This window comes from Hyalella azteca, unplaced genomic scaffold (genome assembly GCF_000764305.2).
Source record: "Hyalella azteca isolate HAZT.00-mixed unplaced genomic scaffold, Hazt_2.0.2 contig1961, whole genome shotgun sequence".
Taxonomy (NCBI): domain Eukaryota; kingdom Metazoa; phylum Arthropoda; class Malacostraca; order Amphipoda; family Hyalellidae; genus Hyalella; species Hyalella azteca.
In genome coordinates, this window is record NW_025932252.1 from 1,795 (window position 1) to 19,476 (window position 17,682).

At 37.5% G+C, this 17,682-nt stretch overlaps 2 protein-coding genes across 3 annotated transcripts; one reads left to right on the plus strand and one right to left on the minus strand.

Annotated features, from left to right (window-relative positions):
- Window positions 1-1,845: 1,845 nt before the first annotated feature.
- LOC108667322 lies at window positions 1,846-6,402 on the plus strand. Of its 2 annotated transcripts, none has more exons than XM_018154337.2 (6): window positions 1,846-2,874; window positions 3,052-3,109; window positions 3,235-3,288; window positions 3,747-3,865; window positions 4,003-5,350; window positions 5,511-6,402. In XM_018154337.2, the coding sequence occupies exons 1-6, from the start codon at window positions 1,948-1,950 to the stop codon at window positions 5,549-5,551; spliced, it is 2,547 nt and encodes an 848-aa protein (XP_018009826.1). In that variant the 5' UTR covers window positions 1,846-1,947; the 3' UTR covers window positions 5,552-6,402. The 2 variants fall into 2 exon arrangements, with proteins under 2 accessions (XP_018009826.1, XP_047740651.1); XM_047884695.1 differs by having other exon boundaries at window positions 4,006-5,350.
- A 3,862-nt stretch (window positions 6,403-10,264) lies between these two features.
- Window positions 10,265-13,846, minus strand: LOC108667323 (homologous-pairing protein 2 homolog). Its single transcript, XM_018154339.2, has 4 exons — window positions 13,615-13,846; window positions 13,195-13,286; window positions 12,712-12,847; window positions 10,265-12,503 (listed from the first exon to the last, which is right to left on the minus strand). Exons 1-4 carry the CDS (start codon window positions 13,759-13,761, stop codon window positions 12,249-12,251), a joined length of 630 nt encoding a protein of 209 aa, XP_018009828.1. The 5' UTR covers window positions 13,762-13,846; the 3' UTR covers window positions 10,265-12,248.
- Between the last annotated feature and the right edge of the window lie 3,836 nt (window positions 13,847-17,682).

A 17,682-nucleotide genomic window follows, 5' to 3' on the forward strand; every position in this document is an offset into this window, starting at 1 on the left:
GAGCATTTACAACAACCTTGTCCACTGCAAGCTTCATATCAGCAGCATCATAGCATTTTTTCTGTATCTGTAAGCTTACAGGACGGCTTGTAATTTGTGAGACGATAAGTGAACTTTTTTTTTCGCTCAGCGAGGTAAATGTAATCAATATTCTTTGTTTTTAATCAATTTTTTTCTTAACTGGAGCCTTTGCTAACTGAGGTTCTACTGTAAGTGTGCTTTCCAGGGTGTCCCGAATAGCCCCGGGGGGGGGGTGTCCCGAGTAGCCCCGCCGTGCGGAAATGGCCGCCATTTTTTTTTGTAATGAGACAGGCAAAATCTGTCAATTACGTTTTCAAGCCCACATCTGGGTGCAGCTTTTATGTAAGTAAAATTTTTTAATATGGCAAATATTTTTTTTGCTACAGACCTTAGCAGAAGTAACTTTTCAAAATAGCATTTTTCACCATTTTTTTCAGGAATTTTTCAAAGCTAGTAAATGTCGTATTTTCGACTTCCTTTATACTACATAGATAGGAAAAATGTTGTTGTTAAGGCCACTATATTTAGTTTAGCAATATTCCAATTAGTTTCGCTACTATGACTGTTTTACGACGTGTCAGAGGTGCGTCCCGAGTTGCCCCGCCAGTCCTGAGTAGCCCTGGTTGACAGTACCAGATGCAAAATAAAAGCATCCCGAATTACCCCTAGCAACAGGGTAATTACGGACACTTGAAATAAAACTCCATTTTAAAACGTTTGAAGCATGCAAAGTGTACTCATCCATTACTAACATTACTCTGAAGTCCTCCTCTTCCTTTATAGATGATGTAGATGTAGAATAAATTAATTTTCTGTAATTTTTACTTATTTTTCCTTTATTGATATCATATTACCATATCCATACATTATTGTATTATTGATGTGATATTACCATATCCATGTACATGCATGCCATTGTGCATTTACAACAACCTTGTCCACTGCAAGCTTCCTATCAGCAGCCATGTAGCATTTCTTCTGTATCTGTAAGCTTACAACATGGCTTGTAATTTCTCACCATTTTAATTGGGTCAAGTGAATTCACTATAACAAAAAAAGATCGTTAAAACATACATGAAACAGAAAGGAATATTTTAGTGACAACCATCATATTTATTGGAGAAATAAATCATATTCTTGGTTAATTACTTTTCACTCCATGTTGCCCTGTGCACAATTCCATCTATGACATTCTATGCACAATTTTGTGATGGCTGATGATGCATTAATTTTTCGTTCAGTGAAATTGTTTTTGCTAAGCAAGGTGAATGTCATCAAAATTTTTTTTTCTTAATTGATTTTTTGGCTAACTTGAGCCTTTGCTGGCGTTTTTAGGGGGTGTCCCTTATTACCCTTTGGACCTGGGGGGTCCAAAGAAGAAATGGCCACAATTTTTTTTAATGAGATAGGCAAATTCAGTTAATTGCATTTTTAGCCAACAGCTGTGTGCAACTTTTATGTAAGTAAAATTTTTCAATACAGCAAATATTTTTTTCTTTTGCTGCAGACCTTAGCAGAGGTACTTTTTCAAAATCGCACTTTTCACACTTTTTCAGGGATTTTTTAAAGGTAGTAAATGTATGATTTCCTAACTTGCTTTATGCTACATAGATAGTAAAAATGTTTAACTTTATGCCACTATTTTTAGGTTTGCAATATTTTGATTGGTTTAGCTGTTAAAACATTTCTACAAAATATGAGATGACTGTCCCAATTTACCTGGCCTGTCCCTTATTACTGCATTTGATGGTATTATTATTTTTGTTCATAATTTTGTCTTTGCTGCTAATAGTTTAACAAGCTCACAAGTCCTCTCTTAGTCTCTTTCAGGGGCTTACTTTTTTATATCTAAGGTTGTGAAGACACAAAGTCAAGTTAAAATTATTTTTTGCTACTCAGTTAATAGTTATCATTTCATTAATTGAAATGTGTAATCAATCAACTTATGTCAAAGATCTTCTTCTAACTAGGCTGTCAGGAACAGCAGCTCCAGCTCCAGTTTTGCCTGCTGAGCAGAAAGAAACCATCCAGTCGATGGTAAGAAGGAGAATTATAGGATTAGATCGAAGCTCAATGAAAAGCATTTTGCATAATCAGAACAAATCAAGCTTTTCTTCTTCTAAAAATTTCACTAATAAAAGATTCAGAAAGACCAATACACCAGAAGATCTGAAATTAAAAACGGCTCTCAAGCAGTTTCAGCTGGCAAAACTTGAGGAAAAACATGCCAAAGCAAATTCAATTCAACAAAATCCTCTTTTATATGATGAAAAATTACTTCAAGTCAAGAAGAAGCTACTAGAAGAGAAAAAAATTGAAAGCACTCGACTAAAGCAATCTTCTCAAGAAGAAGCCTTAAGATCACAAGTGAAGTATTCTGAATGGAAAAAGAGACAAGAGATAAAAACTATTGTGCAAGTGGCGAAAAATTCTCAAGAAAAATTCATTGAAAAATTTGAATTCCCTTCTAATGAACAGAAAATTCAAAAACCTCTTACATGCAGCATTCCAGAAAAATATAATTTTACACAAGTTTATGAACATGCAAATGAAAATTTCTGCCAAAGTGCAAATAAATCCACAGCTTTATGGCCTGCAGATCAGCTTCCAAGTGCACCAAGTAGTAGAACAATTCTGCATGAACCTGGACATGACTGCCAAACCATTTGCATAAATGAACAATCTCTCCCAGCTCGTTTTCAGAGATCATCACCCACTCAACTTGACTGCAGTGTTCAAAGTTCTACTAATCATTCAATTAAAATAAATGAGCACCATCATAAATCAGGGCCTCTTCACACTGACAAGGAAACCCTCCCAGTATTCTTTGAGAAAGTTCCTCCTAAAGAGACAGTAAGTTGGTGAAATAAAGAGCTACCCAAGTTGGCTTAGTTTACTGAAATTATATTGTTTTCATATCAGTTTCATTCTCAATGAAGAACAGATGTAATATTCAAGGCATGTAATAGATGCCATTACACAATAAAAATTTTTTAAACCACACAATTAAAAGTATTCATTATTGTGCAGGCGAGAAATGGAAGGGAAAATCATACAAATCCATTTGATGATTTACTGGAAGAAAATGGTAAGATATTCTAATTGACTGAAGCAGCATAAGGATTTGATGGTATACCGTAAATCAGTCATGCTACTGAAATGAAATAAATTCGCTGTTATGGCTTCATTCTGCAAACCTTTTTTTTTCTGCAGATGCATTTGCGCTCCTGCTTGATATGATGGATGGATTTCCTGCCAACAGTGAAGGTACGGCACAGCTTGAGCCTATGACTTGTTCTATGTTAACTCTTACAAATTAGTTTCCCTCCAACTCATTTTTAAAATTATTTTTGTGCACAATATATCAAAGTACCTACTGCATAGCTTGTTGCCCTTCACTAAAGAGTTATTAGCAAAGGGCAATATTCATTATGGACCATGATGTTCTTTATTAAAATTCTTCTGGTGGAAGTTTCAAGCATCACTGCTAGAAAGCCTCCTAGTTAAGTTATCTATGGAAGCGTTTGTTACACCAGAGAGATTTCCCCTTGTATTGGCTCTCAGCATAGCTATTGATCCTGTAAAGGTTTTTCCCATAGGCTAACTGATTTTTTTTTATGTTGTGACAATTTTTTTAGATTATGTGATCCCAAACCTGACATTGTTATTTGTAACTTACATTTACAACAGATATCTGTATAATTTTTTCTTTAACTGTTTTCTAGGCGCTACTGCTCTGCGTGTTCTGTGCTCTCAAGACCATGCAACTAGGTCGAGCTTACTCTGTAATAAGACTCTACACTGGACTCCTGCAGGCAGGATGATCCTGCAAATTTATCAACAGGTACCTAGCATGTCCCACTCTCATTGAAAGCCACATTTGTTTGAAGACAGCAAATTCTCTGATGTAGAATGTCCTTCAAGGTTTTATATGGAAGCTTCATTTTCAACATTGAAATTTAAATCATTTGTATTTTTCAGCAGGATGAACCGCTCCTACCTGCGCCAGTACGTCGCTCTTTTGAGAATCGTGCTCGAAACGATCATCGCGACTCGAATCAGGATGAAAATACATTGAATTGCGAGCTAAAGAGCTCACAGACGCTTGAGACTCAAGGTAGCCTGGCTTCTAACGTCGTGAATTCTAGCTCGAGCGGCTGCACTCGCGTTGAGACAGCTGCTAGCTTTCCAAATGGAATTGAAAATCACACAGTTCAAAACTATAGATACTCGTCTGACTTCAGTAACGTCCCTATCGATTTGATAGAATGTGGATCGGCTGGTAATTCTCATCCACTAGATGGAACTGTTTCTATGGATTTCGTTGCTGACCAAATAGACTTTCCTGTTGAATATGAGGCTGCTGTTCGGGAGCTACCAATCGTGCTTGGAAGCAATAATAGTTCTCAATTAAATTCCGAATGTCGTGACGAAATTGGGGATGGTCAAAACTATAACGACCCCCCAAAAGACAACTGGGGAAATAACTGTGATCATCTTTCACTTCCTAGTCCACAGCCCTATTTAGCATCATCAGAAAACGTTTTCTCGAATTCATTTAAAAACTTTGATGCGTTCAATGGGGCGAGTTCAAATTTGATCATGAATCATAGCCTTTCTAACGGATTCGTTGCCATTCACGATGATCATCAGTTTAAGTGCTCAAATGTGAGTGATGGCTTAATCAATGAAGAAATTTGCGCAGATCAATTATCTGTGCAAAACACTGGATTTAGTTATCACTGTCCTACCACTCATGCAAAGCAATCGAGTTGTCTTTGTGGAAGCTTGTGCGGATCGAATGGCCGCTGCAAATATTTCAGTGGCAACACCGAAGCTTATGTACCTCATGCAACTGATTCCTTACCTATAGTCGCTCCTAGTCAAACTCGCTCAAAGCTTACGCCTTCTCGAAATGATTCATTTTCATTCAATGGTGGAGAGGGTTCACGAAACCAAATAACAGCTCCCGAGATTTCTACGACCTCATCTTCATTTGCTACGTCTCGGCGCATCGCGCAGTCTCAGCTGTCGTCCCAGTCTCAGACGAATGGACCATCTAGTCGTCAGCACCTAATACCCAGTAACTGCTCCACTCGAGGTGATTATTTCCTACCAACGTTCTCGGATAAGAATTTAATTGGATCCCCTAGACCAAATTATTATTTTAATTCGCCAAGAATCAGTGCCTCTCCTGGATCCACTTATTCGAGTTCGCCATGCACCTCGTCGACTTCGCTAATCGCGTGCGAAGCTTGCGACATGCTCGAGCCCCAGGACACCTGCCAGAGCAACCAACTCACACAGGATGAGTTTGAAGCCATAAACGGTAAGGATATTTTCACACAATTAAAAAAATGTTGAATTTGTTGATGTTGTTTGTACTGCAATTAAAATAACATTTAACAATCGGTTAAGTGGTAGATTTATCGCCTTTGTTCTCTCTAATTGCTACAATATTGTGATGTGTTTCTGTGATGTGCCTACAGGCGATGGGTCGGGACCCATCATGATGCAGGTGCTGCCGTAGCTGCAAGCGATTGGCGTTCGTTTCATATTCTCAACATTGAACTTCTTGTGATAACATCTTGGTTCCTCGTGCGTCAATTAACCATTGTAACATACAAATATTTATACTCTCGGGTTTCAAATTTGCCTCAGAATCTAATATTATGGCACTAGTTTAACCTTAAGACGGTTAACCATTGTTGAAAATCGTGTAAGAAGCTTGAAGAAAGAGTGTTGAAATCACATGGTATTTACTGCAAAGTTATCCGTTTGTCCTCAAGATATTTTTGTAGCGAAGGTAGATTTATTCAATAGAAGGCTCCATCAGTTAACTCTCCAGAAATTGTTAAATTATCGACCTTATCTCTAAGTATAAAAACTGTAGACCCTAATTAATCATCAAGGTCCGTATGTTCAACATATTCTTCATATAACGTTTCGAAATGAGTTGTCAAGCTTCTTTTGCTCATTTCTCACCCACCTCTAATTTTATTCTATTTTCAGTCAAAAAACTTGATCTAAGCTTTAAATACCTTCTGCGTTTTCTAAAATGAGAAATAGATACATGAATAAATTTCAAATCTCTGTCGTGTTTGTCGGTATTCCCGCTTCTCAAATTCATGGCAGCTTAATTTATCTAATAAATATATATTAGTTATCATCTATTACTTCTTGTTATATATTCTTCCCAGTAGAACTTCAGGGAAGAAAAACTTCAGTTGTTCCTCCCGCGTACAATCGTCCTTCAGTGCCGTCTTCACCCTGGAATATTTGTTTGTGTCTATTTTGAATGAAGGAAGTACCGCCAATGTTTGCATATGCAGAAAGTACTCTTCATTACTTCCATTGAATAAAGGCTAACAATGCACCTTTTATTCGCAGTTTTACTTATAAACGTAGCGGGAAGCTATCCTGATCTGATATTATTGAAGCTTTTCGAGCAGGATTTATAACGACATGTGACGTTTTATCTATAAAAAACATCCAATCCTAATATATCTTAGATTTCCAAGGAATCAATTACTGGACATTTTTGAACATGCATGATCGGAGGAAATGATTCAACCTCTCAAGGCAAGAAGTGTCTTAGGAATTCAAAACATTTTGTAGCTTTTCGATGAGCACAGAAAAATTTAACCGAAATTGCAAAAATACTTTGGAAATATCAAACCCTGTACTATCCTGTGAGCGCATTCATCGTAAGAAACATTAGTTCAGCGTATCCTGGCCATTTGAAATATTCGGCTTATCACTCGCCTTTATTTTTAGACTTGCCTTTACAATTTTGAAGTAGGCCAACTTTCTGGTGCTGCTGCATGTATGCGACGATGACTCAGTTGCATGACACCCTCAGCTCAATTACCGTCGAGAAATTTCGCTGAGCGTGGCTGCGGCCTCTCTCGTTGATTGACTGCCCCTGGCTAGCGCTGAAGACTAATCGATGTTGACGCTCTAGAAAATGACTTTGCTGAGGCTTCAAAGAAGCAGGACTTTTTTATTGGCTTGATTCGATCATTGAATTGTTCGATGGATCAGTGATGCTTTGGCATCGATTGAGGATTTCTATGCCTGTAATGCTCAAGTGATTTTTCGTTCTAAATTTTAGACGGAATACTTAGTTGCTGTCAGATATAATGGTTAGAAATTTTGGAACAACGGACATTTTTACTGCGTTAAATTATATCGATGACTTGGGGAATAAATAGAAATCTTAGCCGAGACATATAACAGAACTGCGACATCGTAGCCGGGTTGAGTGTTCTTAGTCTTGGCACGAGGCGCACAATATCCTAACCCGTAGTTCAATCTTCTACTCGCTCTTCATCGCGTCAAAATCAGTAGGTATTATGGTAATACAGGTCAGACTATCATTCGAATACGTTAATATGAGATTACGATATTTGTTGTATTCCTGAATGATTAAAAATAGTTATGCCACCATCGTGAATAGTTTATTATGTAGGATTTAAAGATTATGCCATTTTTAGTCTGTTGCCGAACCATGTTTAGTTGGAAAACTCCCTGATAAGATATCCGAGACTATATTATTCATTTATGATATCGTATTTACCCGAAAGAAGAAAATTGTTTTAAGTCCCTGCATTTTTTTATAGAAAAATAAACGCTAAGCATGGGATGACTGTGCAAAACATCTAATATATCTTAAGTACCGTAGCGATCTTTGCAGCTGCCTTAGCGAGGTAGCAAGTGATTATGAGCACTTAGGTTAGAGTAGTGAGTCGTGGGTTCGCTCCCCAACTAGCTGTGAAAATTTTGAGTAGTCCAGAAAGAGCTACAAGCCAGACTTAGCCTAGCCTTTGGAACAATAATTTGTTCAAAGGCGAAATTATTGTGCCAAAATTCACAATGGTGTTCGAAGTAAGTTCTATAAATTTTGGATCACATCTGTTTATGTCGAACTTTTAAAAATTGATGGTTTCACATAAACAGACGTGATCACACTTCGCCGAGGTAATTCACACACTTCGACTTAACTGCTTCTTGCCTGCCAAAGTTTGACCCGATGACGCGGCTGTTCCTGTTCACCGTAGCTGTGTGCTGCTCATGCGCGAACTCACTGCCCACCACGGATGTCGATGGAACGACTTCTACATTCTCCCGTTCATCCCTAGGTAAGTTTTGTGGTTTTTGCTCGCCAAATGAACATCGTATGTACGCTGATAGTATATAACAAAATTCATAGTAACATATATTATGAAAAACCACTTATTATCAGAACGTTTATGAATTCTATGAAATTGAAATATTAAAATTCTCTCATCAGGCCTTGCAACGGCAATAATATTAGGCCGAACCTATGATAATGTATACTTATTTTTCCAAATTATTTGATTGCGAAAAGCAATGATAATGATATAAACAAATTTACAAATAAAAAATTCGCGTGGAATAATTTCGTACATGAAAGCCGATAATGATAAAAATAGCAATTCAATTGTCGCAAAAGAAGCAGTTACAGAATTTTCAAACGAAATTCCTACCGAGGCCCCTTGCCCTTAACAGAGCAGTGGATTGAGTTCTGCCCCGATGTGTTGGCGCTGGGCGACGAAAGCTCAGGAAGCGACAATCAGCGTGAGTGGATTTCAATTTTGGCAGCTGTTTCCAAATGCTGCTCTGCTCTTCCAAACACCTCCAAAAATACGGTTCCTAACGGTGACATTGTTGCCAACGGGCGCATTGAAAATAACGAAATAAATATATTTATTTTACAGCCAGCAATCGGAGAAAGCGTTAGGTCTATTTGCTTTCTTTACCAACAACTGCCGCGCATGCAGGGCACTAGGCGATCTGTGGACGTGGAAGAGATCGAGATATCCAGCCATGAAGTGAAGGGTTCAGATGTCATATTACCTGAAGATGATAAAGTTTTGTCCGTGGAAGTGACAACGGAAGTCATCGACGACATGGCATCGAAATTACTCCAAGAAAAAACTACAAATTTGAACGAATCTTGGGAATTGACAGAAGCTGACTTGAAAACTGCTAGTAAAGGGTCACTGGAGTCTCATTTATTATTCCTGCAAAAATTAAAAGTAAAGCTACTCTTTGAAATTTTTGGTTTTAAGAAACGTTTGATCAAAATGGTGGTTTCTTGAAATTGTGGATCATCAATCAGTTTCAATGTAAAACCTTAAATTCAAAACGCGACTTTTTTTGTAGTGAATATAGGGGCAATAATTGTTGTTTTTTACTAGTACATGATATTTTAATTTGATCAGACCTCTAAATGAAATTGCCTTTATAGACTCAACTAGTAATAACTGTTCCACACCTTGAATAGCCACCTTGAATCGTATCATGCAACTGGACGAAATTATACAGTTATTAGAGCTGACAATTTTAACTACTTTCCGACGTTTTCCATTTTGACGAGTTGTCATAAATTTGTAATACTTTTTTTCATTACTCATAGATTAGAATTTATGTACGCCATTATAAGTTTTTCGCTCGCACTTTATTTCCTATTCTAATGTGCAGAACAATATTCGATATTTTGTTATGACCTCTGCATCTATTCCCCCCATAAAAAAATTCCGGTTATTTCATATCTCTAACTTCCCTCTATTTTCTGGGGTAAGTTCAATTCCGAGATTATTTTATCATATGTCGATTTCATCGTAACGTATTTCGAATTTCTGTCGAATCATAGTTGCGTAAACATTTCCCGTGTGATTCTTATTTGTTATTGCGTGTCTACAATAACGACGGAACAACCATGAGCAATGATCATTTCCAATGTACAACCTAATAACGAGGTAACAATAACCAATCTGCAATCTTCCAATAACGAGAAGTGAAGTTCATTGCAGTTCGCGATAACTTATTGTCACTTAACTCCTACGTGCGTCATCGTTTGCAACTCGTCGTTCATCGTTTCGTGCATACACGTACTAGTGCAGTAATTTCCCTACTTCTAATGAATATTGGCGGCTTCGTGGTCTCCGGGACTTGCTCTCGAATCATTATGTTATCCATTTTGGAATATCGAAACTTTTTCCTAAACACTATTTTCACAAATCACATTTTTAGTTTAAATTCCTCGTGAAGAATTTTGCGTTGCCTCAAAATAAAATATATTGATAGTGCTTAATTTTTTCTATACAGTTCCCATACTACGCGGATATTATGAGTGCGGAATCATTTTATTGTATTCATTTCCCGTGAATTCAGCAGAAGACTATTGCGACAAGCAAGGCTCACTCAAACATGTGGCTCACCGATGCTCGACTTCACACTTTATTTCTATGTTGGTTGTAGAACATTGGCCCACGCAAACGATTCATTAACATTAATGGCAAAAATGTAAATGAGGGCAGAAAATCTTACGAATTTGTAAATACTGACTTAAGAGGTAGGGGAATTTTTCTCTCTAACTTGACGATACACTTGAATATTTTCAGGCATTTTAACCCGTGGTTGTTTGAAATAAGACACTCAGAAAACACTATTCAACGTTCAGGGTGTGGTATTATCGCGATATATAAAGCCTTTCCTCCCAGAGTCGTACTAGCATAAATTCACGGAGTATATTTCGGAGTCACATCACTGGAAGGAAATATTTGGACGCTTGGCGCGAAATACAAAACATTAAGTTTCCGTGAATCACCCTGTATCATATGAGCGATTTCGAATTACTTACTTCGATATGGGCTTGCTGAAACTTACGTAGAATTTCATCAGACCTGTCCGAGAGGAGTTTGTGGGCGCAAATCCTCACGTGTTTACCAGCAGACTTATTAGCTCCGAGTTCACTGTCACCGAGAGCTTGACTCAGACGCTAAGTCGACAGCTTATATAGCATATGTGTCACGAGGACAAGAACCCGGTGGACGGAGGTACGAGGTATATAATTGGTCTGGGAGCCTTAGTATAGCCCCCAGTAACTAACAAGCACGCCGCAATGTAACTCTCGTGAGAGTTACTCCGACCTAACGGTCGACATCTTAGCCCTATACCACTAATATAAGTCTTGTGTATACCCACACAGTATCAAGATATGTTCTCTGGACAGATGGTGTCTTACTCATCACTCACGCACTTAGTCAACGAATCCATGTACTCAGGTTTAGGTAGAAATATTTTATAAGTCCGGAGGCGCATAAACGCGCCTCCGGACACTTCCATGAACCAGAGGAGTCTGTACGAAATGAGGACAGCACGAATGCGTCTTCGTACTCATGCTACTAAGTGACTACTGCTTAGAAGGGTTCAGGTGGAAATATCTAATCAGTCAGGTTGCGCTTAATATTGCCGCCTGACAGACCTGTGCCAGCGATATGACCATAATGGGACAAACAATTATGTCGATTTTATGCACCAAGTAACACAATTTTTTTAGCCTGCTTCAAGATTTTATACACATTGCATCTCGCGCTCAGAAAACACCCGAAGAAAAACAAAATCAAATGAAATTTAGCACGTAATCATAATCACCATCCACAGATGTTTAGGCCGTGCGATAGTTCCTAACATCGGCTTCGTTCGCAAGCAGATATTTGCAGGGTACGTACACATCCTATAGTCCTAGAGAGCGCCGACAAAGAGCTTTCATTGCGATGCAGGCCTCACTTGAAGTTACAGATTTACGAGACGATATTGATAGCAGTAAACTAATCGGTACACACAGCTTGGCACCATTCCGCAATGTAAAATTGCTTCAAATGAATGAAAAACACAAAAGTAAGAGGTTCTAATATACGCTTTTGTAGGTAGAGCATCGGTTTGATGCATGTTAATGCAAGATGTACCATTTTTTTGATCTCCCAATGTTGGCCGAAACTTTCACACGTTTGTCATTTCAGCGGCTGCACTACCTATAAATGAATAGTTTCAATCTTATTTCAAATTTTTTTGTGCACAAAAAGCCTGATATATATACACGAGTTATTCAGCCACAATCTCTACAGTCTCAACAAAGGAAGCAAGTCAGCAATTTGCACAAATGACAGTTCAATTACATCTTTCGAGAACAAATTCCGGCGGGAAGGCAATCCTAAAAATTAGAATGCGGCATTTAATGACGAATTTGTGCTGTTTAATCGGATTGAAATACGAATTACTGTTAATATATTGCAAAATTATGTTTGGTTGACAACGCATTGACATGAATGTGGTACAAGCCAAAACTCTGAAACATTTGTAAATAGCTAATGACGGCCCAAAAATGTATACTTATGAAGTGACACAAATGTTCTCATTTACTGGGGCATTTTAACACCTAAATCTTCGTCAGTCTCAATTCCAATATCTTCGTATAGCTCTTTCTTAGATTTAGGATATCCTTCAAGTATTGCATCGAGCACTTCACGGGCAATACGCTTGCGTCGGCGCCACTGCAAGACCGCCTCAGAGCGGCGTCGCTCCAGCCGTTGCCGCTCCTCCTTTGATATCGGTGACTGCTGGGTCTTGAGAGGCACGAGTCGGCTTTCCATAGCCTCATTTTGTTGTCTCAACTGCGCATCAGGAAAATATGCTTCCAGCTAAAAAATTGCCTGATATTTAATGTACGTGTTCATCATTGAAGTTGAAAGCAGAGCATCAGAACAAAATAATCTTCAATTACTTACTAATAATTTTTAAAATAATTCAGCAATAATTAAAAAGCACTTTGAGTAAATACAGCATGCCTACATCACGTTATTTAAATTACTATGGCTGAACCTGTGAAATTTGTGCAATAACTTCTTTTGTGGTGAGTGTAGAAGAGATTGCTTTGAGAGCAGCCTCAGCCTGCTGCACTGCCTGCTTCTGGCCATCTACAGATTCTGTCAGCTCTGCTACCCTCTGCTCTAGAGCTCTGAGAAAACATGTGTAAGAAAATTTCATGGAGCAAAACAAATTGCATTTTAACATTTTTTTCATGCCAACTAAAGCACATAATTTTTGTTACAGTTATTCCTTTCTAACAACTGGAGCAGTGGCTTATAATTACTTAATATGATGATTTCTGAAATTTAATAACCTAGCTTGGTAATGTTTATTGTTATAAGATCAATTTAAATTTTATACCATGAAATGCAATTTATAATTCACAAATAAATTACCCAATTTTGCCACTAGAGCCATGATAAGCAATACAAAGCAAATAGAACACAGAACAAACAAATATATGTACTATGACAAAATGGTGGTGAATAAACTTACTTGAGAGCTTGTTCATCCACAGCAGGGAAACGAGATTGGTCAGCAACATAAACTTTTTGTTTGCCATAGAGCTTTTCTTTCACTTCACCAGACTGAAAGATAAATAGAAATAATTATTGAAAACTTTCTATTTAATTAAACTTTTTATTTAATCTAAGGAGTTCCTATTCAGAAATTTTAGTAAGGTTTGAAAAATCTGGTCATGCAAAAAATATAGACATGACTAATACAAGAATAAATAAATATATAAATGAATGATTTTAATAATTTAATTCAAGTAAGAGTTTTGAATTGAAACTAGATTATATAAGAAAAAATGAAAAAGCATAATCAAAGTCAGGGAAGTTTCAATTGAGCTTAAATGAGTGATGCAAATCATAAAATAATAAGTAAATGTTTTACATACAAATAACAACTTACAGCAACTAGTTGATCCAAGCATTTTTGAAGTGCAGTTTTTCCTATATCCTTGTGGAGGTTCAGAAATATATCATTGAGACTATAGGGTCTGTTTTGTAATTCTAGATATTCCAAGACCCTGGTCATTTCATTGGGCTTTTTGCTCATTTTGAATTTGTAAAAATAGATTGGACAACTTGACAATTGTTTGAGAAATATCTTAGATTTCTTCAAATATATAGAACAAATTTCAGCCTGTTTGACAGAAAATTATTATTGAAGAGGAAACCTTGTTTTTCTGTTCCTAAATATTTACCTATATATAACGTTTGTATTTTCTCCCAACTTCAGAACAAGAGTTATGTCAGAGTCAGACTGTCTGTCACTTCTCCAAGTTTTCAAATAATTAGGCTATTCCATTGACCTATTCTTTTCCATATTCATGAACCAACCAGACTGAAGAAAATCTGCTTTACAACTCCAATCAACAACTACAGTAGAATTCTTTAAGCCATGACCAATAGAACAGAATAGAATAGAAATGTCAGCGCTGAAGAAATAGGCCCATGGCCTGCTGCTGATTCTTGTAATTTTTGTGACTTGATTCCACAAATGAATTCAGCCTTTTGAACCCAATCTTTCCATAACTGACAATTGATTGAGATGGCTGCTGGACTTATTGCAAGGCTCATAAGATGCTAGGCATTTCAAGACTGAACATATGCTCCTGCATAGCTTCGTCTAGTGCTAGTCTGTTTTTGAAGGCATTCATTCCTTGGAGCATCAACAATGCTTTCAGGGAGGCTGTTCCACATGTCGGTGACTCAAAGCGAGAAGAAATGTTGCCACATTGAAGTATTACATTGCAATTTTTTTAGTTTATAGCCATGGCTCCTGGTGTTGGTTCTTGTTTCAAATTCTAGTAATTCTTTTGGGACTTTGTATAAACTGTGGGTATACCGTCAAACAGGGTAAAAAGGGATGGGTGGGGTTATAAGGGACAGTCTTCCAACATTTTGCAGAAATGTTGTATCAGCTAAACTAATTAGAATATTGCAAAACTAAAAATAGTGGTGTTAAGTTCAACATTTTTACTATCTATCATTCTATGCAGCATAAAGCAAGTTGAGAAATCATACATTTATTACATGTAAAAAATTGCTGAAAAAAGTGTAAAAAGTGAGATTTTGGAAAAGTACTTCTGCTATGGTCTGTAGCAGAAAAAATATTTGTCATATTGAAAAATTTTACTCACATAAAAGTTGCACACTAGTGTTGGCTTAAAAACGTGATGGACACTTGACAGAATTTGCATATATTATTCAAAAAAAAAAAATGGTGGCCATTTCTGCAAAACAGGGTAATAAGGGAGACCCCTAAAATTGCATTTACAGTAGAACCTTGGTTAGCAAAGGCTCCAGTTAATAAAAAAATCAATTAACAACAAATAATTTTGATTACATTCACCTGCCTGGCAGCCTGAGGCCCTGAGCACAGTGAGCACTGAGCAGTGGCCAGGGCTGCCAGGACAGTACTGCCACAGACCACAGTAGCCACCACCAATCCACCAATTGAACAGTCAATAACCTACTACTAATTTTTCAATACCTACCTAAATTATAAATAAATAGGTAAAAATTTCTTATTTCGTTCACATAAAAAAAATATTACACATTTCATCTAGCCTACCACCCTAACCTACAGCCTACACAAACACAAACACTCTGAAAATGAAAAGTGCATAATTGTGCATTGATGTATTTTCTATCTATATTTAGCACATTTTCTCATTTATGGAAAAAATGCACTATTGTGCTTGCCATGTCCATCTGTCTGTCCGTACTCCGTCCATGACCTCAAGTTTTCATCGACAAGAAAATGCGCTCTTTCCTCTTTGTCACTCACTGCAGTGAGTACTGAGTTATATTTTTTTAATTAATTCAATTCTGACAAAGTTGACATAGTGACTGACCACAAGTCTCACGACTCACTCTCCAATAACAGATTATTCTTTACGAGAAACACCCTAACACCATCAAACATTATTTTAAACGTCATTGGTTGAATCATCGTCAACTGAATATTCTTTCAACGTTATGTATGTGGTTGGCATTGCCGCATTGGACTTAATGAATTTGATTGTCATTTGTCATGGTTACGGTATGCTATTCCAGAAAAACTGGAAGAAGGTTGGTACCAAAAATAAGTTTTTTACAAAAAAGTAGGTACAATATATTTATTGTTGAATGTTGAGACATTGAAATTTGTTATATTATGAAAAAAATCTCGGTTAAAGAAAGCTTGACTTGTATAGCTTCCCGATAAGTAAATCACGAGCATTGAACTACGGTACAGTTATTACATTCACCGTGATCGACAACGCCTGCAGCACTTTGAGCCTGGCTGCAATCTGCATGGCATGCTGGCAAGTGGCACCAAGTCTCTGTTTACAAAGTTTGAAAGTCCCGCCCTAGCAAAGGAACGCCGAATTTTTTACCATTACGTTCAATGCCTATTCCATTATATGTCTACAAAATCTAAATGATGTTTCAATACCTATTTTATAATCATTAATTTTTATATCAGGAATGCAATGCATTGATTTCATATACAAGTATGAAATTTTTGCAATTTCAATGCATTGATTAGCTAAATAGTATAGCGTTTATTAGGCCTGTCACAGATTCTTAACATCGCAGAACATCTACAGCTAGTTGCGGGCTCGAACTCGCAACTCACTGCTCCAATTCTGCTGTGCTTGACCGCCCGTCCTCCTTGAGGATTCTGATTTCTGAACTGAAGATTCTGACCAGAAACTGCGCACAGAGCTGGGATCGAACCCGCACCTCTCTGCTCCAATCTTGGTACTCTGAACACCGCTGGGTCACCCTGCCAAGTGCATTTTCATACTGAATATCATTCCATTGATGCTCCCTATCGTATTGATCAGTGAAATCCATTTGCCGTGGTTTATTTTTTTTTTCTCTCGAGCACAACTACCTACTTCTGAGGAAATTCTGAAAATATTATTCCCAAAATATCTCAATTACAACGAGGTATTGAATATTAATATTTAGATGTGTTAATTAACCTAACAAAGACTGTATGGGTAAATTAATGGCATGGTATTGAATGATTGGTGATAGTTAGTTAGTTAGTTGTTTAGTGGCCATATGTACATTTGTTACTAAATTTGTTTGTTACTAGCGCTTCAGCTATTTAGCTATCTCGCACCGAAAGTCATGTTGAACATCACCAAAGAGGGGGAAGGTCTCAATTATCAAAAGTTTCTCAAATCAAAAATAGGTCATCACCCACAAGGGGCGGAAGGTCTCTTATGTCCAGATCGCTGAAGCTGGCTCGAAAGAAGCAGCGTTAGCATCTCAAAGAGACGAAGTGACAAGGAGGGACAGGTGAAAAGTAACAGAAACGAAGACACAAGAGGTAGCTTACACGGGACGTCGGCCACCCGCACGAGAGAGACAGAGAAGGGAAATGTAAGGAATCCTACCTACATAATAACTTAACCCCACAACTGAGACCTGCAGTCAGGCACCGCGAGCTCAGCGGTGGGGCGCTCAGGAACAGTCCCCCTAGGAGCGCGAAATCCCATAGGACATCTGTGATTGGTGATAGCATAACTATAATAAAATAAATTATTCATTGAAGCATATTGATTCCAAAATTTTTCAGTTTACTAATGTAAAACATGTCTGGTAACGGCCAAATAATATGAGCAATCGGCTTGGTTTTAATGCTGCAATTCTTGCGGCCAGTTAATTGGACGATTCAACGGTGCAACGGACGAATGCTCCAATTTTTGAATTAATCAGATCGACTTCTTCAAGTGTGCAGACATCCAGTTATAAGAACCTCGCCCATATGATGCCAATATAAATAATAAATTTTGGCTTTCACGTATATCATGCGGCGCTATAAAATAACGGAAATTCCCTCCATCGTCCCGAAATCACAGTCTGACGATAAATTGATTGCTCAAGAGAAATTCTCCCGGTTGGCAATTCACCCTGCAATAAATTTATTCAGGTAAGTGATGGAAGTGTTCTCGATAAAATACTATATTGCAGA